The 26,616-nt window shown below is 37.3% G+C and overlaps 1 protein-coding gene across 1 annotated transcript in view; it reads right to left on the bottom strand.

Moving 5' to 3' along the window:
- Positions 1-1,670: 1,670 nt before the first annotated feature.
- MDFI (MyoD family inhibitor) overlaps positions 1,671-26,616 on the bottom strand; it is a 647,095-nt gene continuing 622,149 nt past the window's right edge. Inside the window, exon 5 of the mRNA XM_044076755.1 lies at positions 1,671-2,636. Coding sequence (XP_043932690.1) covers positions 2,377-2,636 — 260 coding nt within the window. The 3' untranslated portion in view covers positions 1,671-2,376. The remainder of the gene's footprint in view (positions 2,637-26,616) is intronic.

Below are 26,616 nucleotides of genomic sequence, written 5' to 3'. Positions count from 1 at the left end.
GTCATTTTCCCCAGTGCAATACGAATAACTCCAGATCTTGTTATCCTTGGCAAGTTATGCCATTCTGAGTTTACAAAGTTCCAGTAGTCCCATTCAGATGTGTCGATGATTACTCTGTCAATGTCAGATGATAGGCCATTTATATCATATTATACCATGACCCCCCCAAAACGTGCACGCTGATTGGCCAGCATGCACATTGTAAATCGAGTTATACTAATGGAAAAAGGTCCGGTCGCCCGGACTTTTTTCCATTAGTATAACTTTACTTTTAAAACACTGTCTCGCTATGTTAAATGGGTTTAACATAGCAAGACAGCGTTAAAATAAGCAACAGAGATCTCCGTTGCTTATTTTAAAGCTGTCTCGCTATGCTAAACCCATTTAACATAGCGAGACAGGTTTTAAAAAAAAAGCAACGGAGAAAGCAAGATCTCTGTTGCTTTTACTGTTCGCTATGTTAAATGGGTTTAACTTAGCGAGACAGTTTTAAAATAAGCAACGGACATCTCCGTAGCTTATTTTAAAGCTGTCTCGCTATGTTAAACCCATTTAACATAGCGAAACAGTAAAAAGCAACAGAGATCTTGCTTTCTCCGTTGCTTTTTCCCACAGCTCTGATGTACTGCGCAGGCGCGCAGTACATCAGAACTGCCGCAGATGCCAGACATCTGTGGAAAGGCAGTAAACAGGCATTATACTATGCCATTATTTAAGAAAAGTAATAGTTTCTTTTCTTAAATAATGTCATGGTATAATAGCAATAACACACGCCTGGGTGTGGGTAATGCTGTATTTACCCACAGTTGGCTTTGTTTGGTCCCTCGGGCTTCGCCCTCGGGACCAAACCACGCCATCCGTGGGTAAATCCAGCATTACCCACACCCAGGCGTGGGTTATTGCTATAAGGTTTACTGAGATTTCTTCTAAACTTTAATTAAAGTTAATTTCTGGACCATAATTAATACAAATTACAGGAGTTCGATTGTTACTACTGTAGAAACAAATTAGAGTACTGGTTAAATGAAAATCACACTGCTATGGTAGAATGAGCAAGTGCTGACTGTGATTTGAAATTATACTGATAAAGTATGTGAGTCCCCTAGGACACTGACCTAATTTTATGTTACTCTGAAGTAACCAGACAGTAAAGACTGTTTGCTATTCCTTTCCTTGGGATCCTAGAGAATTAGGCTGGTGTTGTAGTACACTTCCAAGATGTCGCTCATGCATCATTTTTTTACACATAGTTTTACAAATAGTTGTAGAACAGGCTGAATCTTTAAGCTTTGATGACATAGTGGTCTTTTGCCAAATTAATCTGTATAATGGTTAAATAAGTCTAGTTTTGTGTAACATTAGCAAGACTGGCACATTAAACAGTTACATTAATAAATACAATTCATACATAGACCTGCAATCTTTGTTTGTTCATCTTAGAGTGGCAACATTACTATCTACTAAATTACCCTTGCACTTTATTACAGAAATACTGTGTGGAATATTGTGTAGAAACCCTTGTTTAGCAACATTGCTGGAACAAATGAAGTGTTTTTACACACATGCATCACTACACAATAGGCTTGCTTCAGCAATAAGTTACTTGAAAACACACTGATAACTAAATGTTATAGAAGAATTATAGCACTTTAAGACAACAAACATTTGCTAATATTTTGTTTATTACATTTTATTTACTTATTACATTTAGCAAAATAACATTTTTCCAGTTTACTTGAAATAAGCACTCCTGTGCATCCTGACAGTGCATTCAGGTTCAGTAATCTGCTTTGGTAAGTATATAAAAAAAAAGTTTTGATTTCAGAAGTATCTGCTTATATAACTGGTGACTACAGCTGGGACACTTAACTACTATGAGCTATGTGGTCACCCAAGAAGACTCACACATGTATTTGGTCAGCTTTATCTAGTTACCAAAGTAGTAATAATAATTGTAATAAAGATGAAGTCTGTTGTAAACAATGCATGGGCTAGAGTCTATGTAGTTCTACAGTTAGCGTAGGAGTTTCAAGAAATTAAAACAGCTTTGTTCAGCAAACAAAAACATTTTAGTTAGCATTTCCAGATTCAAGTCTGAATTTATAATCACAAGTCTTCTGCCAACTGCTTCTAAGATTTTTGTGTGGCTAGAAAAATAAAGACTAAATCTGAATTATTTAGTTCACTAGTGACCAAAAAGGGACACTACATTCACAGAATTCATACATATTTTCCTTCACCCTGTCAAACTATAGAATGACCAGTTCAGCAGGAGTGAAACTGTCTGTCTGTCAGTCTGTTCTTTGTGGCACACCCATTCCAAGTCAGCCTCAAAATGACCCAAGCAGCAGTCACCAGACTGCTATCCATCACATTTCAGGAGGAGAAGCAAAGGCCACAGCACTCCATACATATCTCCAGACAGTCAGCAGATTCACAGCAGGCATCCACGAGTCCACAGTCCAGGTCACAGGGCAGAGCACAACCACCACACTCCCCTGTAGCACAGCAGCAGCAGCACAGACCACAGGTGTCATCTGAGGCACAGGTTCCACAGGTGGCACAGTCCAAGACAATGTTGCAGAGTGTCAGGAATTCACAGAACAGGCAGGCTAGGATGCAGTGAACACAGCAATCTGTGACAGATAATATGGATGCAGTTAGTGCATGTAATGAAAAACAGAGAAGCCAAGAAGTGAATATAATTAAACAACACTTGACACAATAATGCATTTTAAAAACAATTTCAGAACTAGTCACAATGCTTCATGGCTTACTGACTCTCGTTCATTTTTTTATTATTTAGGGGTATTTAATTTACTAAGTTCTTTAAAATGGCCTTGCAGATTATAACACCACTGTGCAGAATAATACACATTAAAATGCAGTTCTAGGATTTTCCTAAGTGAAACATTGTCTGTATATGGTAAGCAATATATATTCATCTAAAAATGGTACAAAAATGTTAAAAACTGGAAACTCAAGCCACTGTACCATCAAAATATATACCATGGCATAGTGAAACATCATGATTTCTGCTATGAAACATCTTGGCTGAGGTATTTCAAGGCACAAAATGTTCTGTTACTATAAGTATACAGATACAACTCAGCTAATTACATCTAACACAGTTACAGTCACATGTAATGGGGTATATTAGCAAACTAAACATGCCTCTGTTTAACACATTAAACATGAAGCATTACATGTAGAGTTCCAAGATGGCTGCAAAGCACTAACAGAATCTTTTGGAAAGATCATTATGACTGGCCTAAAAGCTAAGCTAAAAAACATGCATGAGATAACATACCAAATCAAAACATGAAAAAAATTTGTTAACTCATGTTTAAGAAAGATCCTGATGAAAAATGAGATCCCTTATTTCAATTATTGTTTCAAACGTTTAAAAACTGATTGAGAACTCTAATGTACTAGGTATTGAGAATAATAATTAAATTAATTTTCAGATAAATCCAAACCTCTGAATGTGCTAAAGAATTCGTCAACTAATGAATACTCTGCAAGATATTTTATACCAAGTTAAGAATTTTGTGATGAAGAAATTAGACTTTTAACTTAAAAAGGCAGGACTATAAGATGTAGAAACCCCTTTAATGAGAAAGGCAAAAGAATTCAGAAATGACTGGAATAATCCTTTTTAAGATATTTTACATAGTGATGGTAGATGGTAGAATAATGTGCTTTGCTGTATTCAGGTAAACAGGTAAATCTAAACTAATTTATTGTAAAAGGTAAAGGACAGTTACAATGTACAATATGTGTATGTATTCCATTGATATTTAATCATTTATCTTTTTCTATCTTTTAAAAATTTACTTGAACATTAGAGGAACATTTTAACTATGTGCTTTCTATACATTTCATTAATTTAATTAGGCAACAGTACCATATACTGGTGAGAATTTCTGGCCAGAACTTAAAAGTTACATCTTTTTGAGTGTTTCTTATGTTTATTATGCCAATTTATTTACCATGAACCTCTCTGACTAATGATAAGAATTTTGTAAATTTAGACACTAAATCCTTCAACCACTTTATTTATTTGTTTTTGGCTGTAGCTAGAATACACTGAAACAGAGGATGGGGATCACTACTAATGTATGTTGGCAAAGGTATATTATATAAAATCTATCAGCTCATAATACGTGTCAGAGTTTTGTATAGGTGTTCCTCCTAGTCATCTGTCAACTTGCACTCCAAAAAAATGTTGCTCCATTCTGCTTAGCTTTTAGGTCAGTCATAATGATATTTCCTAAAGATTCTGTTAGTGCTTTGCAGCCATCTTGGAACTCTACATGTAATGCTTCATGTTTAATGTGTTAAACAGAGGCATATTTAGTTTGCTAATATACCTCATTACATGTAATTCTAACATGCATACTAATTCACAGTTTTGTTTATCTTTTAGAGTTAACAAAACTCTGCTCAAACATTTCCTCCAAAACAAGGGAGAAGTGAATTCTGTGTTATTTTTCATAACTGAATTTTTTTTTAGAGTAAAATTCTTCCCTCATGTTAAATATATGTGCCTGATAACTATCTATAGTACAGATATCCTGAAGATTTATTATCTTTATATATTTGATTTTATAGATTTAGTTGTATATCCAAATTATGTTATCTTTCAGGAAAAAAATCTCAATGTTTTGCATATTATTTTAAGGTAGAACCACTAAATCTGTAAATGATCTAACTACTTCTACGCTGCGCTATTCCATGCTGGATATAATGAATGCTTCCATTATTCTACGCTGCGCTAGTCCATGCTGGATATAATGAATGCTTCCATTACTTTTTTCAGTACTTTTAACTTTTGTCCTTTCTACACAACAATATTAGGCTATTTTTTTTCCATTTCTAGTTTAACATTTTATTTTTATTGGCAGTTTCCAATAAGCCTATATTTATAAATAGTGAATGAAAATTCTGTCTTCCTCTCCTTAAGGACTCGCTTACCAAAAAAACAATGTAAATCCAAGAAAACAGTTGAGTCCAAACAGGGTGTGCAAACTTTAATTCCATAAAAACAGATAAAATGGTGGTAAAACTGTGAGAGCTTTTGGGATAACCCTTCATCATCAGTCTGATAAAGGGTTATCCAGAAAGCGCTCATAGTTTTATCACCATTTTACCTGTTTTTATGGAATAAAAGTTTGCACAGCCTGTTTGGACTCAACTGTTTTCTTGGATTTATATTTATAAATAAGGGACATATTGTAAATAAATACTTGATTCCCAAATCAATGAAACCTTTTAAAATTTTTTTTTTGCAGGGTCAAGCCAGCTTGCACCTCCACACACTTGCTAATTATATATTCCTACTGTAAGATCACACTACAGTAGGGAAAGTGCAAATTCCCCAATCCCCACTATGATGCAATCTCAAAAAGAAAACCAGCCAGTTTGTACAATGGGCTGATTTTTGATCAAGCATGATGTCTTTTTTCCATTTGCCAAAATAAACTTTCAATAGGATTCATATATTCCATATATATATATATATATATATATATATATATATATATATATATATATATATTTCATAACATTGAGACCAGAACATCTAAAACCCAAAACATCTAAAACCCATAACATCGACTTTCATAATATCTAACACTATAAATCACAAGAAAATAACATCCCTTCCATATAACAACAACAAACACACTTTATTCTACATTTTTGCAGGGGGCAAGCCCCCTGCACCCCTCATCTGGGGGGGGGCTCTGCCCCCACACACCCCGTAAATTAAATATACCAACTCCAAGATTGCACTACAGTGGGAAAAAGTTAATTTCCTAACCCCACTGTATCAAGCCCCCCTACAGAAACATAGTAAAAAGTGTGTTTGGCAGTTTGGTGTCATTACATGTCATTATATGTGGAGGGGATGTTATTTTCATGTGATTTGTACTATTAGATATTATGAAATTCAGTGTTATGTCATTATATGTGGAGGGGATGTTATTTTCATGTGATTTGTACTATTAGATATTATGAAATTCAGTGTTATGGGTTTTAGATGTTTTGGGTTTTAGATGTTCTGGTCTCAATGTTATGAAATTAGATGTTATGGGTTTCAGATGTTTTGAAGCGGACCTATATATATATATATATATATATATATATATATATATATACCTCATTTCCATGAAGTATTGGTATAATTCCCCCATTTAGCATACTGATATATGCTCATGTACACATCTGCACAGTTTTATACATTGCTAGTTTACTTCATCCACTATTTTTGTGTGTTTTTTTCTACTTGTTTTCATTGAATAAACATGTTTTTGGGGCTGTAAACATGAAAACTGTCACTACAGTTTTTTTTTACTGCAAAGCACTGACATTTTTTCTAATGTTATTTCTAGGCTGTAAATAAAGTAATTCTTTTTGAAATAATTTTTTTAAATAATAATTTTTTCTGAGCTATAAATAACTTTGTTTTTATACACACTAATACGCATTAGATATGATTAGATATACATATATTTATATTTATAGTGCTCCAGTTAAATAATGTTTATGGTTAGCTAGCGATGTGTTTTTCTTGAATCAATCTAGTTAACTCTTTTTACTTATCTACCTATGTATATGACTGTAGTTCTTGTCTCAGACCTGATGAAGGCTTTATTGCATTAGTTAGCCAAAAGTGATTTTAGCTAAAAGTCAGTCTTTTTATTTGTATGTTATGCTTTTCTTAGTACCTGATGTGGGAATGTGGGTTGCAAATAGATAGTGTTTTCCTTAACTAGGATTTAGTTTGACTTAATCAGTAATCAATAGCAGTGTGTGGGGGGGTGGGTACTTGGTGTTCTAAAATACACTTTTTCAGCCTTGTTTATATTTGCCTTGAATAGACTAGTTTAAAACTAAACAATACATATATTTTTCACACCTACTTCTAAAGTGTATAAAAGCTGATAGGTTTAACATTGTAAAATATTTCTGATTTTTGTTACTGACTACCTGGTTTTCATGACTTTTTGGGAATTATTGCAACTAAGCTCATCAATGAAGTTTTAAGACCACTAGTTTCTCTGTTTTATTTTTTTTTTTTGTTTTTTTTTCCCTCAACACTCATGGTGGTGAGGTTGGAACTAGATATATTCAAACAATAATGTCAATCACATGGTAATATAGCAAATTTTCTGATTAAAAATATATATTTTTAATACTCCTAACATTAAAAACCATCAGAGCTGCATCAAATGTTGCTATCTGTGAACTGTTACATTTTTGACCTGGCAAAAATCCTCCCTTGTGTTTATCAAATATTGCAAAATATCTGCTGCAAAAAATTTTCTTCCCAGATATTGACAAGTGCACATCATCCTGTCTAAATACACATGTGCCCAAAATTAGGCTTGGATCCTCTACACATTTCCATTTTTTAAAACAGGACATTTTTTATGTAGGTTGTAACGTCTCCAATCAGGGCCAGTAATCAAGGAGCCTAAATCCTCACCACTAATACTGGAGAGGGACATTCACTTGGAATACAAATGGATACACTCAGTATTTACAGATGCAGAGCTCTCTGCATCGAGCACAATTTCCCTTAAGAGTACACAGGGAACACAATCAGTCCATGGTCCAGGTTTTTCTGTCTTCCTCCAGATCCCAAGTAAGACTCCCCACTGGTACAGCTATAGGGTTGAGACCTAAACTGATTGTCCAAGCCAAGTCCTCCAGCACCCTCTCTATGAAACCAGGGCAGTGCTTTGTGTCCCTGCTCCACATATCTCACACACACACACACACACACACACACACACACACACACACACACACACACACACACACACACACACACACACACAATCACACAAGGGAATGGCTGGCACATATTTACTAGCTCTGTCCCCTTTTTCTCAGAATATAAGGTAGTTACCAGTTACCCCAAAGCCAGCTACTCTAAGGCTCTTGCAAGGGTCCCCAATTATACTGAGTGAAATTAATAATAACACCAATGGTAATGTTGACCAAACAGCCAGGCTTCAGGAGTCGCCACAGTGTCACCAGTAGATATAAGTACTCTCAAAGGTTAACATATTCTCTAAAGGACCAGCCACAATGAAAGTTTTAAATATATCTAATAGTGAATAATAAAAAAACATGAAAATATGAAATATCTATTTATAGTAAACACAAGGGTTTCAATCACAGGAAATATTAAAAATAATACAGGTGGACACTTTCACACAGTTACAGAAAAACACTACTTAACTAATCGAAAATATATTTTCCTGACTGATCTAAAGAATACTATTCCCTGGTCACTTACTGGAACAAAGCAAGATGGAGTAGGTGAGAGATCCTTCTTTGTCAGGTTACAAGAACAGACTGCCCTGGGACTGCTGTCTCACCTAATATTAAAACATTATTTCTGTACAGAATAACATCCCATACATCTGGTCATCTGACTTCTAGTTCCTATGCAACCCCCTGTTGCTAGAAACTGCCAGGATTTAGCACCTACATGTCAATAATACATGCACAAGAGCATTGCTCAGATCTGGTGCAGCTTCTGGAAGTTATAAAACAATTATAAAGTTCTACTCCTCATACAGAGACTAAAAAACCATGCTTCTTACAGACATTGCACCTCTGGCTTCAATCAAAACTGTGAAATAACATCTTCATGGCTTAGGCCCAGTAATTTAATTTCTTACTATTTCTCAAAGTCAGGTAGATTAACCTCTTCTCTTGCAGTATCTTCTGTTAAAATACATACATTTAAACAGTTACAATAATGCATGTACATTTCTTTTCTGGCCAGCAGGGCAAACTGTTGATACATTTTTAACACAAGCAGCTTTAGAAATACCTTTTTCAAAACAAGCATCTGTACAAATCGGTTTAATATGCAAATATCATATAATTCTTTACAAAATTCCAGTTAACTGTGCTGGCATATGTTACACATCCACTGCCCTACTTCTCCTGGCATAGCTGGCAGTACCTCCTATTGTCATATAGGTATTTACCAAAAAAAAATTTTCATTCACTTTCTATATGTGATTTGTGAAAAATTAGTCCTAACATCTGTACAAGCTTTGCTATCTAATAGGGCTGTATGTTCCCTACTAACAGTCCAAGAGTCTTGTGGATGACATTATTTGTACCAACATGAATAAAACAGATTCATACTTCCTTATAGTAAGGCATTATAAGGTCTTTATCATATCCTCAGTTTTGCTCCTGGCAAGCATAACACTTTTTGATGTTCATTATCTTCTCGGCAAATGTAGTTATTAGTTCTTCTAATAACTGAATCTCTAGTTACAAGAATATCTTTTCTGACCAGATCTGAAGAATCTTCAACTTCTAATTTAGTAATGTCTGCTCTATCAATTGTTAGAAAGTAATGGTTTTCATCACCATTAGTCTTATTTATCCCACTGTTTTCACTGCTTATTACATTTGCAAGTCTACAGTTCCTATCCAGCTTAAGCCATGCTGTCACATTCTGTCTTTCTCCTCTTATTTCTTACAGTAATGTTCTTCAATCCTTCCATGTTCCATTTTGATTTCTTCCTTTTCACCTGCCCCTTGTCTCTTTTTTTCTACCCTCTCTTTTGGGAAAATTATGCCATCTTCTGTAGACTGAATATTTTCTGGTAGAAAAATATTATCATTCTCTGTAGTCTGTGTGTGACATAACAAAGCAGTAACCTTTATGGTATGTATTTTCTTTACATTATAGATATTAATCAATTTATTTTTCCTCCATGCTATTTGTTATGAACTTCTTCCTTTCTTCCTTTTACCCAGATTGCTGAATACTTAAATCCAGAATTCCAAAATTATCAGTGGTACTACCTTGTTCAATAGGGTTGAGGGATTTTTACTGACAAGAGACACTTCATTTCATAAATGTGTTCTGTTTGTACTTGCCTAACATTATTTATCTCATCAGTCCAGTAATTAATATATGTAACATCAGTTCTCCAAGTTATGCCAAATGCTCACCTGCAATCATCATCAGCAGGCCTAGATTTACTACTAATAATGGTAAGAAAATCATGTAACTTTTGACATGAGGAACACAGACCACCAGTGTTATATCAAATGTTACCTTTAAATAGGCATAGTATTTAGTACACTGTACAGGATGCTTGTGCTTTGGCAGGTCATTAATTACATATTCTTTTAAGGAATACAAACAGAAGTAAAGAATAAAATATAAATCAAAATAAAGCTTCTCTTACCAGACAACTGCATAATCAGTCACAAACCGACACAGGATTGTTTAGATAAACTCTGTCTGACTAGACCACTTGGCATGGCTAGACTTTGCCTGCGTAAATCCTATCCCTTTCTAACAACAAACAGTGAAAATTAGAGGTAAAAACAACAAAATATAAACCAAAGCAAATCTTCTCATCTAGAAACTATCCCTTTTTTCCTACAAATAGTGAAAAACTGTGGAAAAAATAAAATATGAATGAAAATGAATATTTTCTTACCAGGAAACTGCACAATAAATCACAATCAAACAAATGAGTGTTTAGATAAGCTCTGGATTATCCTCACTGCATCTGTGTGTAGACCACTTGGGATGGCTAGACTTTGCCAGTCTAAAACCTATCCCTTGTTATCAATAAACAGTGAAAATTAGAGGCAGATCCACAAAATGTAAATTAAGGTAAATCCTCTTGGCAAGAAACTATCTATTTCTTCCAATACACAGTGAAAAAACAATTATAAAACATAAAATATAAATGAAAATAAATCTTCTATTACCAGGCAAATGCACAATCAGTCACAATCCCACACAGGATTATTTTGATAAACTCTGGATTGTCCTCTCTGCAATCTGTGTGACTTTATACCTGATTAGGTCCCTTAGGATGGCTAGAGTTTGCCTGTATAAAAACCTATCCTTTTACTAACATCAAACAGTACAAATATGAGATAAAACAACAAACTATAAATCAAAGTAAATCTTCTTGTCTACAAGCTATTACTTTCTTCCTAAAACTGTGAAAACATTTTAAAAGAATAAAATAGAAATCAAAATAAACCTCCTGTTACCAGGCAACTGCATAACCATCACAGCATTGTTTAGATAAGGGCTACATTGTCCTCTTTGCAGTCTGTATGCATTTATATAAAATACATCCCTTTCTAACAACAAACAGTGAAAATTAGAGGTAAAAACAAGACAATATAAATCAAAGAAAATCTTTTTGTCTACAACCTACCCCTTTCTTCCTATAGCAAGTGAAAACTGTGGTAAAAGTGAAATATAAATCAAAATAAATATTTTACCAGACAACTGCACAATCAGTCACAAACCAACACAGTAATGTTTAGACAGGCTCTGGATTGTCCTTTCTGCAGTCTTTGTGAATTTATAGCTGACTAGACCCCTTGGGATGGCTAGAGTTTGCCTGTCTAAAACCTACCCCTTTCTAACAACAAACTGAAAAATTAGAGGTAAAATAGCAAAATATGAATCATAGGAGTTTACTAGACTATCGACTCTGAGGTCATTTCAAGCTAGGTGATTCATCCCAATGTAATACCATAGATATAAAAGTAATACCCAGGATTGCATTTATTAATGACTGCCCATGTCCAGGAGGGTTGTGGGTGCTATTCCTGGTAGGGATTTACGGTGCCCCATCCACTTCTCCAGGTTCCTCTTGAACAGTGTCATAGAGGTGCTCTGCTTCCCATGAACTGCCAGCCTATTCCAAAGATGCATCAATCACTGGGAGACAAATCTATTCCTCCGCCATGTCCTATTTAAGCTGCAGATCATATTTAGGTCCCTGGAATGAGTAGCTCTAGTCCCATTTGATTTGCAGACATACAGCAAGTTCATTAGGTTTTGGTCTGAGATTGCTCCGTAAGCCAGGCAAAAGTCTCTGCTAAGAAGTCTATATGATACACAGTATAGTGACAGGGAGTTTAGCTGATCTGTGTATGGCATGTGCTGGAGTCCCTTGATCTTCTTTGTTAGAAAACTCTGAGGTCTCTACAATTGCTGCAGCTGCTTTGTATGGTACATGCTGAACAGGGCAATATATTCAATTTTGGGCCAGATTAGTGCTGAGTATAGAAGGGATATAACCTCCTTTGCTCTCAAGGCAATGCCTTTACAAATCAAGTATGCTACACAGAAAGCATTCCATACTACAGTAGACACATGGTGGATGAAGTTAAAGTCACAGCCTACTTGTGATCCCAGACCCCTTATCAGTTTGTGGGTACTTAAGGTACTGTTATTGATTTGAGGTGTGAAGGGACATTCTTTTTGCCGCAGGGAATGACAGTATATTTCTTTGCATTCAGTTTGAGATCATGACTAAGACACCAGTAACTGGTCTACATGAAACCCTCCTGGAGTATACCGAAATAATTTGGGGATTCCATAATTGCACCCAGTTTGCAGGCATCCACAGATTTGGTCAGCCACATCCCCTTATTTTTGGCCTGAACTTCTGAGAAGTATATACTAAACAGTAGGGGGCCCAGCACTGACTCTTGTGGCACCCTGCTGGTGACAGGTCTGCTGGTTGATGTGGAGTCACCCACTTTGATGGTGTGTGTCTGGTTTGTGAGCCAGTTGGCAACCTATCTTTCAACAAAGGCATTTACATTCAATTTGCTAAGTTTATCGATAATGCCTGAGTGTGGGATTATGTTGAATGCCTTTGCTAAGTCGAGGTATGCCATGTGCACAGATATGGACTCATCAATGACTCTGGCCACATTTTTGAAGAAATCCACCAGATTTAATGGGTAGGATCTGCCCTTGACGAAGCTAAATTGGGTTGGCTCCAGGGTTTGGCAATTGCCTATGTCTTTATTTATGAAGTTCGTAATGATATGTTCCATGGCTTCACAGATGAGACTGGTCAGGCTTACGGATATGAAATTCCCTGTGTCTGTTGCTAGGCCACTTATGTGGAGGGGAATAACTGTTGCTGTTCTCCATTCTGCAGGAACAAAGCCTGTGGTTAGGCTATGATTGAAAAAATGACTTAATGGTGATGCTACTTCATGTTTTGGCCTGTTTAGAAGACAGTCTGGGATGCCATCTGGTCCCATAGATGCTGTTTTTCTTTTGTCTTTGTCAAGGCTTTAATGACCTGCTCTTCAGATATGTGGGGGGGGGTTGGTGGAAGGTTTGTGATAAGTAATAAGGGAGTGAAATGTTCACCAAACCTATCCAATAGCAGGTTTGCTATCTCTGTGGGGTCAGTATGATATTGTTAAGTAAGTAGTTCTGCATATGCTTGGGTCCTACCTTTTAGGCTATGTATATAGTTGTAAAAGGCCTTATGGTTATCATTGGTTATGCTTGTTAGTTTTTTCTCAAAGTAGCCCTTAGAGGATTTGACATGTTTTCTTATTTGCCTGTTGAGGCTGAGGAGGGTGCTTTTCTATTGTTGCAGCCTCGCCTTTGTTTTCTTGGAAAGCAACTATTTTGTGTTTATTATAAATTTTGTTGATGCTGGATGTCTACCATGGTGGCTTGTTTTTACTTTGGGCTCTGGCTCTAGCTTTGACTCTTTCTGGTACAGCCGAGACTATACACTTATGCAAGTGATTGTACAAGGGTTTAGTGTAAGCTTCAGTGCAGTCACCACTTCCAGCTGGGGGTGGGGCTTGGAAAACATTTATACCTTCATCTAGGAGGGTATAGTTTGTCTTGGTGTAGTTTTTTAGTTTGATGTAGCGCTTTGTGAGTTCTGGTGTTAGTACCAGCTCTAAGGTGACTTATTTGTGGTCAGATTTAACTGATGAGGGTCCGACAGTTGAGGCATTGCATCTGTTTGTCATTTTATTGATGCCTAGATTTAGTATGTTTAATCCTCTTTTCAGGGTATGAACAATTTGTTCCAGGGCATTTGAGTTAACAAAGTCAAGGAACTTTTGCAGTAGTGAGTTAGGGCTAGCATAGGTTTCCCAGTTGATGGTGGGATAATCGAAATCCCCCATAACCAGAGTGCTTGTGAATATTTGGATTGACGCCAGTTTAATCAAGTCGGCTTCATGCACGTCATGACCATTGAGGGGGATCTATAACTGGCTTTGACTTGAATGGGGTCTTACCCACAGTAACCTGAACTTGGAGTAACTCCCTGGAGTTGTCCAGTCTAAATAGATGGGAGGTGAATTTATCTCTAATATAGATAGAAACAATGCCTCCTTTGGTTCTCACATGTTCATTTTGTGGTCTGAAGGTGTGGAAGGCATTGTAGCCTTGCAAGGCTGGGGTATTCTCTGAGGACTGGAAGACCTGAACCAGATTTCTATGACTGGACAGACATCTACATCTCTCACTGACAGAAGTGCTTCCAGGCTGTGCAGTTTTTGTTTCAAGTGTCTAGCATTTAGCAGCATAACCCTTACTTTGTTATGATTGGCAAAATTCACATTTGTAAGTTTGTTTTCAAGACCTTGCCTAAAAAAGGCATTATGGGGAGACAAGAGCCTTTGCCAGTAGCCAAAAGCCTAGTGGTGCCAGGTGCAAACTGTCTCTGGCAAAGCAGCATGGTTTTTCGACCACAGCTTCCAAGGCTGACAGAAACTGAATCCCATTTGAATGACACCGAAAACTAATCTAATTATTGAAATCTATAATTTTTATTTATACTGCAGCATTGTGCTAGGTGAGGCAAGTATGCCACTCAAGTCTATGGACATACCTGCCTGGGACACATACTCAAAGAGCTCAGTCATATCTATCTTCATATAGTTCAGTGAGGTACATCTCAGGTCATTCACTCCAACATGAACTACGACAGAGTCATAATGGTACTTGCTGCTGAGAGACCAGAGTGCCTGCATGATCTGATGAATCCTGGCACTGGACAGGCAGCTGACTGTGACTTTCTCCTTGTCCAACCTGGTGAGTGGTATATCCGTGTGTCTCACTAGGGAGTCTCTAATGACAAGAAAATTTGTTTTTTGAGTGTTATGTCTTACAGGCTTGGTAGGTGAGACATTGGTGTTACTAAGTGTCATGGATGCTGTGGGAATTGTGTTAGTTGTAGCAGCTTTGTGTTTTGGAGGTCTCTTGTGTTTCAGTAAGTTTTTTGAGATAACCTCCACGTATTTTGATTTTTGTGTTTGATGCATACTATGTGTGTAAGTGTGGTACTATGTGCATGAATAGTAGTGGGTGTGTTGACAACCTCATCAGTGTTACTGTTTCTTGTGAGAGAGAGCATGGATTCAAGATTCTTGGTGTAGACACATCTCTCACATTCTGTACTAGAGTGAGTTATTAGTAGATGATTGTCAGTGTATATGAGGCAATTGCTACACTGCCTCAAGAGACCCAAGTCAACAAGGTTGACAGGAGAAACAAGGGTAGTCCAACTGTCGATAATGTTAGGTTGAAGACTGTTATCACAAAGGGGGGGGCTTCTTTGCTGGTGGTTTAACAGGTTACAGTTCACTAGCTGTATGTCTTTGATGAGAAAAGTATTAAGGATGAGGACTACACTAATGCGCTACAGCTGTATCTAAGGAAAAAAATGTTGAATTTATCTGTCTGGCTATGGTGCACAATCACGCAGCAGTGCATGATGCGCAAACAAGCAGAAATGCTCAAATGCAGGGCTTAAATACCAGAAGGTAAAAACTTGAAAAAACTTTAAAAAGGTTCAAAAGGACCAATGAGGCGCTTACTACAAGGCCTAGACCAACCACCTTTCACAAAACAAGTTCCAATCAGCACATTTCTCTCACTAGAGCACAGAAGGGCCCTTTCCAATCAAAGATGACCTGGAAATTGTGTTCAGAACAAACAGCCACTACAAACAGACCCAGATGCAGCAAACCTGTATCTGGACTATGCTACAGCTACCAGCTCCCCTACTTTAGTCAGGAAGCACTAGAGAATATTTAAACAGCAGAAAAATAGCACTGAGATACTAGAAAAATAATTTATACAGCAGAAAAACAGTTTTAAACAACAGAAAAACAGCAAGGAGACACTAAAGAATGTTTTAAACAGCTAACAAATCAGTTATTTTAACACTGCTTGGTGGGAAAATCAGAACAAGCAGAACAGATTGCTTTTCAACAGTGGAAAGTACCAGCAAATACTTAAAAAACAGTACAAATATCAAAAAGAGCTTAGCAAACTGTGAAAACAGCAATAAAATATGATTTATCAGGCACAGTAAGGTAAACAATTGCAGTACAACAGTGTAGTTTAGTACACAGTATATAAATACAGTATTAAAGTAGGTAGCAGGCAATAAAAAGTGCAGTAAATAGTATAAATAAGCAAAAAACAGGCAACTTATGTTTTTTGGGAAGCTCAGAAGCTGCTAGCCATCTCGTATGTCAGCTCACTGTTGTGGCTAGTAGCCCACGTCAGTTCAGCTCGGTACAAACAAGCAGAAACCTGCTCAAACACAGATCTTAAATACCAGAAGCTACAAAGTTGAAAAAACTTTAAAAAAGGTTCTACAAGGTATCCCTTTCTTCCTAAAGTGAAAAACAGTGGTAAAAAATAAAAAATGCATCAAAATAAATCTCTTACCAGGCAACTCCACAATCAATCATAAACCAACACAGGATTGTTTTCGTAAGTTATAGACTGCCTTCTCTTTAGACTGTGTGAATTAACAGCAGATTAGACCCCTTGGGATGGCTAGAGTTTGCCTGTCTAAAACATATCCCTTGCTATCATCAAATAATGAAAATTAAAGGTAAGACAGCAAAATATAAATCAAAGTAAAACTTCTTGTGCAAAAGCTATCCATTTCATCCTAAAAACAGTGAAAACAGTGGGGAAAAAAGTAAACTATAAATCATAAAAAATCTTTTAACACACAACTGCACAATCAATCACAAACCAAGAAATGATTGTTTAGACAATTTCTGGATTGTCCTCTTGCCAGTCAGTTTGAATTTACAGCTGACTAGGCCCTTCAGGATGGCTAAAGGTTTCCTGTCTAAAACCTATCTCTTTCTAGCAACAAACAGTAAAAATTAAAGGTAAAACCACAAAAAATAAATAAAAGTAAATCTTGGTTGATCTATTACTAGCAGAATTCTTAGATTATATGACATGGTCTTAGATGATGTGGCAATGTAAAAAGACTTGGGAATAACAATTTCATCCAGATTTGTAACTGATAAACGTGTTCATATTATCCTTTGTAAGGCTATGAGTCTACTTGGTCTAATGATGAAATTCATTTGGTAAACATATTTAAAACTTAAATGAAACCAATAATTGAATAAAATTTTTTTTGTTCTTATTACATTAGACAATTGATAACCTGAATTGGTTTGGTTTAGGTTCACAATAGCAATACCATCAGTTAGGCAACTTATGTATTTGGAAAGATGCAAAAACTGAATGTATTTACTTTTCATTATAAACAATACAGGTGTAAACTCAGTTTAGCTTATATAGGTAAGTTAGATGTTTAATGACAAAGATCAGAATGTAAACCATGTTAATCATCCTAATCATTCTAAATTCAAAAGTTTACACTTGACTCAGACTATTTCAATAAAATGCAGCAGGTCTCATATACACATTTACTTGTGAATACACTCAAAAGTGTCAACAGAAATAGAGACATTTTAGAAAGAAATTTAGCATTTTTGACAATATATAAAGGAGTTAGTGTTTCCTAATGGCAATTGAGGCTTGAATACTGGATTAGTATACTTATAAATGTAAAAGATGAACAATCAGTAGGACTTTTACCCTGCGTATTGGTAGAATTAAGGAGAATCTCATTGATACAAGAAAATTGTTATTTCTTATCAAATGTACTATGTTGCAGCCAAATAACATACCTTTTTGGTATTATTTTATTTTAATTTTCTGTTTTGCTGTATGTCCTCTTGAGTATCAATTTATTTTACAAATAGTTTTTCAGCACTTTATAATAACATCTTGAGTATATTATTACCAAGGAATGTTTGTATATCATCCTTTATTAATTCTCCCATATGCATAAAATATTCCAAGATATCTTCTAAGTCTGTTACTTTTTGTTGTTTTCCAACCTTTTAATTACATTAATCTGGTTGGCTTTGCTTAGTATTGTGATGCTAATAACTAATTTATGCAAATTTATACATTAATAGTACAAGAGGTGAGACTCCATACCATAAAACAAAACAGAAAAAACTCTCCCTTCTGTACTGTAAGACTGCATTTATTTTGTGATGGATATTCACTAATTCATTATCCCACACTTTGTATTTATTTCTCATCTAATTTGTTTATGTATATATATATATATATATATATATATATATATATATATATATATATATATATCTGATGTCACTGATGTTATTTGAACGCCTCACAGCAAGAGGTTCTCCCATTCGATTCTCTGCTGGAGCGCCTTCTGTGTGGAGTCTGCATGTCCTCCCCACAGTTGAGTGATGTTAAAGACATGCAGGTAGGTGTCTGCATGAATGGGTGTGCCTTCTTTGAAGGCTGGGCATCGGGCTGGCAACTCGGCACCATAAAAATCCACTGCCAATCATTAGCAGGCCAGAGTTCTGCTGTGGCGACCCCTAACCGGGGAAAGCTGAAAGACTTTTACTCTCATTATCTTTAAGCCCAGAAAATATTTGCTTCATCTAAAAACAATAATCATTCATTGTATTAATATATGCTGGAGTTCTAAAAAATATTGACATTGTTAGTGTTTAGCATTATTTTAAAAAGAAAAATGTTATGAACTGATATAGGACAGTGCATTGTTTTAAATAAATCAAGGTTAAAGGTTAAATCATTTTGAATAAAGACCCTATCAGTAGCTACCCTTGTATCTTCTTTATTTAATATACAATCAAAATCTCCTCCTAATATGAGGCTTCAGTTCATATTACTTGATAATAGTTTTTCTTTTTTTTACATATTTAATGTCTAAGCCTTATATAAATATTTGCCAACATAATTACTCTGCCTTGACATTCAGGAAAACACCCAATATTTATTACCAAAAATAAACATAATTTTAGGTGTTATATTATCTTTCTCTTCTCTTTTGCTTGCACTATGAGATAACTACTATTTCCTACTAATTTATATTTAGTCTCTTTCTTTATAAGTAATAAATGATTCTTGGATATGAGCAATATCAACTATGTTAGTTTTAAATAGTTGCTTATATCAAATCTCTTCTGATCACTATTTAATCCACTGATGATATTAACAGATAATACATTCAAATTTTTGAGCATACTGCTTACACATGATAGCATTCTTGTAGGTCACATAGAGCAGTGCCTCACCACTTCCATTTCTATAACCTTTAAATAATTTTGCTGAAAGGTAATTAATCTGGAGAACAAATAAAATAATCAAACTAAATTTAAAAATGGTGTTCTAACTTTGAAGGGACAAAATAAGGGGGAGAAGAGGCCGGATGTATACTGAGTAAGAAGTGAAAGAAGATAAAATAGTTTGCTAAATAACTTTATAAGGGCTCAGGGAATTTGAAATACAGTGCAGACAAAATTAAAAAAAAAAAAACTGCAAAGAACCAAAGCAAAATATTTATCTATGTTAGTACCTTTTATGTCTTTGCATAATACATAACTAATTTTTTCTTCTATCAGATAATGAAAAATTTTGTGAGTATTGCTAGTAAGTCCAAAGAATTGCATAAAAGGAAAAGAAGCATAAACACAAACTCCACATCACACCTACATAATGGTGGTAATACGCATCTCACATTACACTTTATATCATGAAATGAATCATCTTCATTATCCTGTCTTTTCAAATGTTCACTAAAAGCCACTCCAGTAATCACAACTTACTCTCTATATTATGAAATAAGTAAAATTTCTTAATCTGTTCATACAGTAACTATTAATTGCAATTTTATTCTAGTAATATATTAAATGTAGACAAACAGCTTTATTTACATTTCAACTACTGTATTATATAAGCTACTATAACTCTCACAATTTTGTATAATAGGAATTGTATTATGATATGCATTCATACAAATCTTTCAGTTTAGTCAGTTTTAAAATAAACAACAGTCTGCTAAGACCTGATATCATCCACTGTCACAGACATTCAAATGCATTCGTACATTACAATTTCAAGCATTTATCACATTCAAAACTACATTGTCTTTTATATAGGACTCATACTATTATTTATATTCTAAAAACAACACTGGAGTAACTAGCACTTTGTGGCCTCTGAAGGATTTAAATTGTTATCACTCAAAGTCTGTGACTATTTAGTAAATGCAATCACCATCAGACTGTAAAAGAATCACAAACAAAACTTCAAACATACCTAGCAAAAACAGGAGCATTAAACAGAAGCAGGAACAGCTGAGATGTATAAAGTACTGTTGTGTACACTTAGCATAAATGTCGATGTTCGAGTGTATTCACTGTTGCAGTCATCGCATTTGGGTTATCTGCTTGCAATAGCCCTCAGTCGGCCTGATTATCAAAGTCTTGGGTCCTGCGTCGGTTGCTGTCTCATCTTCCATGACGTCAGGTAATCAGGAGTATAAAGCATTCTTGCCCCAGATGTCAGGTGCCCCCTTAATGGGAAGCAATTAAATATATATGTGTATATATATATATATATATATATATATATATATATATATATATATATATATACAAGATTATACCTCCAACAAAAAAGCAAATACACCAAAAAGCTTTTAGGTATAGTAAAGGAGAATAGAGGTATAGCCAAAAGAATTCAGGGGGCTGGAGGGAGGGTAACCAGGACTGCAACAGTGAATACACTCAAACATCTACATTTATGATGTGTACATAACTGTACCATGTTCTTCATGTTTCACTGTTGCAGTCATCACATTTGGGTAGACCCCCAAAGCTAAGGATGGGATGAGGAATTTAGATAGCATTAGGACCAGCTATAAGGCTCTGCAAGACTGCAGTGGCAAAGCCAGCTCTGGATTTAGAGAAAATTGGCAAATGGTAATGCTTGGTGAAAGTATATACAGAACTCCAGGTAGCAGCTTCTTGGATGTCTCTGGTGGGGACACCTCTGAGAAAGGCTGTAGATGCAGCCATGGTTGAATGGGGTCTAATCCCTTGTGGGATAGGTTTCCCATGGTACTTATAGCAGAAATTAATGCAATGCCCTATCCATTTAGAAATGGTTTGCTTTGAAATAGCCTTCCCCTCTGCCCCTGAAGCAAATGCCATCAGCAGTTGTTCAGATTTCCTTAGAGGTTTAGTCTTGTCCAAGTAAAATCTATGTTGTCTGTGCACATCTAAGGAGTACAGTATCCATTCCCCTTTGTTCTGTGGATTAGAAAAGAAAGTTGGCAAATGAATGGACTGATTAAGAGCCACACTGGATACCACCTTGAGCAGGAAAGAGGGATTGGCCTGAGGGACACCCTGCTCGCATGAAAAATGATGAAAGACTGTACTGCTATAGGGGCCTGTAATTCAGATACCCTTCTTGCTGAAGTGACTGCTGAAAGGAAAGCTGTTTTCCAAGAAAGGAATTTTAACTCTGCAGTTGCATCTGGCTCAAAAGGGGGAAGAGTGAGTTTTTCCAATACAAAGTTAAGGTCCCAGGCTGGAGTTGGGGCTCTCCTGGGTGGTTTTAAGTTTTTGGCCCCTCTGAGGAACTGTTTGGGCAGTGGGTGGGAAAAGAGGGGTGGTTCTGTGTTGTAATGAGCTGAAATGGCTGAGCCGTGAATTTTGATGGAGGAAAAGGAAAGGCCCTTGTGAAGCATCTCAGTTAAGTATTGAAAATTCTGAGGTACATTGGGCACTGCTGTAGCCATCCCTTGAGTTTGGTTACAGGCACAGAATCTTTTCCATTTTTCAGCATAACATTTTCTAGTACTAGGCCTCCTTGCCTCCAAAATGACATACAACACTTGTTTACTGAGGGATGGTAATGGAGAGATTAGGTAATTGGCCAGGTTCAGGGTTTGAAGCTGAGGGTGCAGAATCTGGCTCTCCTGCTGAGACAGCAGGGTAGGGGTCTGAGGTAGGTGTCGTGGGGCCAGCTATGACACACTGCACAAGAGGGGGTACCAGAGCTGGCATGGCCAGTCTGGTGCAATCAGTATCATCCTTGGTTTGTCCTGTCTGATCTTTAGTAGTATTTTGGAGAGGAGAGGCAGAGGAGGAAACACATAAACTGATAGATTTTTCCAGCTGAAGGACACAGCATCCACTTTCCAGGCTTGTTTGTGGGGAGTCCATGTACAGAATTTGTCCAATTGGTAGTTCTGGAGGGAGGCAAACAAGTCCATATCTGGGATCCCCCATTTGTTGATCAACATTCGTCTGCCAGTGTATTTAGTTTTCCTGGCAGGAATTGAGCCTGTAAATGAACTTGGTAGCTCAAGGCTGTGTTCCATAGACATGGCTAGTCTGCAGAGGGGGTAAGAATGGGTACCCTCCTGCTTGTTTATGCACCACATAACAGTGGTGTTGTCCGGCTTTACCATTAATTGTCCTGGAAGAATGTGGTCCTTGAAGGTTGTCAGAGTATTCTGTACAACTAACATTTCTTTTTGATTGATATGCAGGTGCATTTGACTTGGGTTCCATTTGCCCTGAATGCACTTCCCTACCAGGTGAGCCCCCATGCATAGTCTGATGTGTCTGTTGTTAACGTTAGGCAGCAGGGTAGAATGAATGGTAGTCCCTTGTTTGGGTGGCAGGCCTCTGCCCATCAAAGGAATTCTAACTGTAGGCAAGGTATGACAGGAATGATTGCTTCTAGATCCTGAGAATGTTGACACCATAGGCTTTTTAGATACCATTGTAGTTTCCTCATATGCAATCTTGCATATGGAATTAGTAGAATGCAGGAGGCCATGAACCCCAAGGCTTGCAGTATTTGCCTTGCAGATAACTGGGTTTTTGTGGCCACTAGTTTGAAGTAAGTTGTAAAATTAATTTCTTTCTCTGGCATGAGGAAAGCATCTGGGAAGTTGAGTTCAAGCTTCCTCCCAGGAATATAATTTGTTGACAGGGTACCAGCTGTGATTTATTTTCGTTTATGGTGTACCCCAGACAAGTTAACACCTTTTGTACAAATGCCATATGATTCAGAAGTATGTTCTGGCTTTCTGCCTGAATTAGAAAATCGTCCAGGTATGGGTTTATTTGAATATTTCTTTGCCTGCAAAATGCAATGATTGGAGCTAGGTACTTTGTGAATACCCTGGGCACAGTAGATAAGCCAAAGGGCAGTGCAGAGAACTGATAGTGCATGCAGCCTGCTTTGAAGTGTAGGTATTTCTCGCAAGATTCCCTGATTGGGATGTGCAGGTAGGCTTCCTTTAAATCCAGTGTTGCCAACCAGGCATCTTTGCCTATCATGGAAAGCAACTGGTGAAGAGTTAGCATCTTCAATTTTGAATAACCAAAAAGGTGTTTAAGATAGAAAGGTCCAGGACAGGACGCCATGAATGGTCTTTTCTGGGTACCAGGAAAAGTCTTGAGTAGAAACCTTGCCCTTTTCCTCTTCTGGTACAGTCTGAATATTCTTTAATCTTAAGACAGAGAGTACTTGCTTTTGAGCCTCTGCCCACTGATTTGGGGGTAAATCTGGCCAACCGTTTGGGGTTGGTAACGTATGGAAGTGAAATCTGTATCCTTAGGAAACTATATTTAGAAACCATTTGTCCTGTGTAATGAGTTCCCAGTTTTTTGCCTGCAGAGCAATCCTTTCCCCTAAAGGAGCAGTCAGTTGAGAAGTGCTTGGAAGTTTTAAAGTTAAGTCATTGAGACAGCTTACCATAGGGGGGAGTCTTACTACTCCCTGATTTGGAAGTGGGAGCCCCCCCACTGCTTAGTCCTGTGTGTGCCCTGGGACTGAAGCCTGGGTGTTCTGCTGGTTCTGGGTTTGAACTGAGAAGGCCTGGAAGAGGCAGGAAAGGAGCAATTTTTTGAGGGCCAATGTCTACTAAATCTAGGAGGCTGCACTTGTAAGAAATCTTTAACAGTTTGCATAGATTTAGCTTTTTCCTCCATCTTTTTAAGAACTTATTCTCCTTTGTCACCAAACAGGCAGTCCTGATTTAAGGGATCATCCAGCAATTTAGTTTTAACATGATCTGGCAAAGATTGCTCCTTAAGCCAAGCATGCCTTCTAAGTACAGACCCGGTGACAGCAGCCCTGCAAGATGCCTCTAGTGAATCAAAACCACATTGTAAAGTATGTTTTCCAACCTGTTCATCAGAATGCATTAAATCCTGTAAATCCTTATTTTCAGCACAATCAGGAATCAACATCATTTTCTGTTTAAGCAATCCAATAATATGCTGCTGATACTTTAACATGTGAAACTGGCAATTTAAGGCCCTGATGGCCAAGGTTGCAGAGGTGTATACCTTCTTACCCCATCTATCCTGGGCCCTGGAATCTCTATCAGATGGGGTAGGATTTTTGGCAGTAGTAGCCTTAACGCCTTTGAGTCCCTGTGAAATGGTCTCAGGATCCGCAGTAGGACTTTTAAAAAGGAACTTGTGAGAATCAGGAACCCTGTAATATCTATCAGGTTTTCTGGGAGCAGGAGGTAAAGAGTCAGGGGCCAAGCTAGATTCCGAAAAGGCATTGTCAACAATGTCCAGCACAGGAGGGATAGCTAAAAGCCTGTGTTGGGGCAGGATTAAGAAATCTCTAAGCCTATTTTTAGAATCAGAGTAATCCTGGCTTTCCCAGTGAAAATGCTCCCTAAGAGTATGCAAGGTTTCACCAAACGTAAAATCCTCTGGGGGAGAAGCAGAGGGAATAGAGTCCTCTGCATCAGAATCCTCATAGGTAGATAAGGGTAAATCCTGGTCATCAGAGGAGTCAGAAATTTCAGAATCCTGGTCAGAAGCATCATAAGCAAATTCAGTCCTAGGTCTCTTAGAGGGGGAAAGTTGGCTTCCCCTGATTAAAGTAATAAGGTCTTCAGCCATTCTTATCATTTGTTTTTTAGGCATAGAGGCCTGACCATGCTGTCTGAGCATTGGTTTCCTAGGCATGGTTCAAATTTTAGGCCTAGAAGAAGAAGATAGTGTTGGTTTAATATGCAAGTCAGTAGCCCTGAATACACCCTCAGAAGCTGGGGCCTCTACAGCGGCTCCGAACCCATCCAAGGTAGAGACATCCGCAGGTTCCACAGTTGAAGCATCTCGTGGCATACCAGACTCTGAATGGGTCTCAGTAGAGGCCTGTGAATCTGAAGTAGTGGGTATCAGGGGCTCCAAAAGCACCTCACTGAGTACCGGTGAACTGGCGACTAGCTTAGGAGAAGTGTCGTTGGCAGCTTTGGATCTAGGCGGCCTGTCTCTGTCTTTATCTTTGCGTTTTTTCAGAATGTCGGTAGTCAGGTGGTTTACCAAAGACATATCTGGATAATTGAACCGAGTACCAAATACTTAGAAGCAAAAATGTACAAAATGCACAAAACCAACAGTGAGGTATGTCGTGGTCAGGGCCTAGGCAAGGAATACAGTACTAATGAAAATCATTATGAGGTATTTGCTTTCCACAAGAAATACAATTATTGACTTTCACTGACTTTGGTTTAGAGCAAGAAAATGTTTCCCCAATGGGGTACTTAGCTTTAGTTGAAGACTTTGGTTCTGAAACATGAAAACGAAAATTTCAGGAGTCGGCCGATCGGCACTTGCAAAAGTACAGTTTTGTACCTACCATAAATGTAGATGTTCGAGTGCTCATACAGCTGCAGTCATTACAGATGGGGTTATCCTGCCGTCAGGCGGGTCCTCGGTCATTCCAAAGTCTAGGTCTGGCGTCAGTTGGCGTCTCTTCTTCCCTGACGTCAGTGCGGCAGGGGTATAAAACAGGCAGCCGACACCATCTTCTTCAGTTTTTCTTGCCCCAGATGTCAGGTGCCCCCAGAAGGAAGGCAAAACATAAACTTATGTAATCATGCAATATAGATTAATCAAAAAACAGTAGTTGCAAGCAAATACACCATTAAAGAATACCCCAAATAGGTTGTATGAGAAGGTGTTTGTCATAAGGCCTGTCCTAAGAGGGGACAGAGGGGGGGGTAACCTGGACTGCAGCTGTATGAGCACTCGAACATCTACATTTATGGTAGGTACAAAACTGTACTATGTTCATCGTGCATACAGCTGCAGTCATTACAGATGGGAAGAATCCCAAAACTAAGTAGGGGTGGCAGGCACTAAGTGGAACTAGGAGGAGCAAGGATGCCCTGCAAGACTGCTGTGGCAAATCCCACTCTAGATTTAGAGTATAGTGGAAGGTGATAGTGTTTGGAGAAAGTGTGCACTGAACACCAAGTGGCTGCTTCCAAAATGTCCTTGGTAGGAACCCCCCTAAGGAAAGCTGCAGAGGTAGCTGTGGCCCTAGTGGAGTGGGATCTGATGCTTGAAGGCACAGTTTTTTCATGAAATGAGTAACAAAAGCGTATGCAGTGGGCTATCTATGTTGAGATTGTCTGTTTGGAAATAGCCTTTCCTTGAGCACCTGTAGCATAGGACACAAAGAGTTGCTCGGATTTCCTGAATGGCTTTGTCCTGTCCAAATAATAACAAAGTTGTCTGTGAATGTCCAAGGAATGCAGTAGTCTTTCCCCTTTGTTTTGTGGATTAGGATAAAAGGTAGGT

Source organism: Protopterus annectens, chromosome 7.part0, assembly GCF_019279795.1.
Source record: "Protopterus annectens isolate FY-2018-M chromosome 7.part0, PAN1.0, whole genome shotgun sequence".
Classification (NCBI taxonomy): domain Eukaryota; kingdom Metazoa; phylum Chordata; order Ceratodontiformes; family Protopteridae; genus Protopterus; species Protopterus annectens.
The sequence above is the reverse complement of the archived record's forward strand: the minus strand, read 5'-3'. Positions and strand labels throughout refer to the sequence as shown.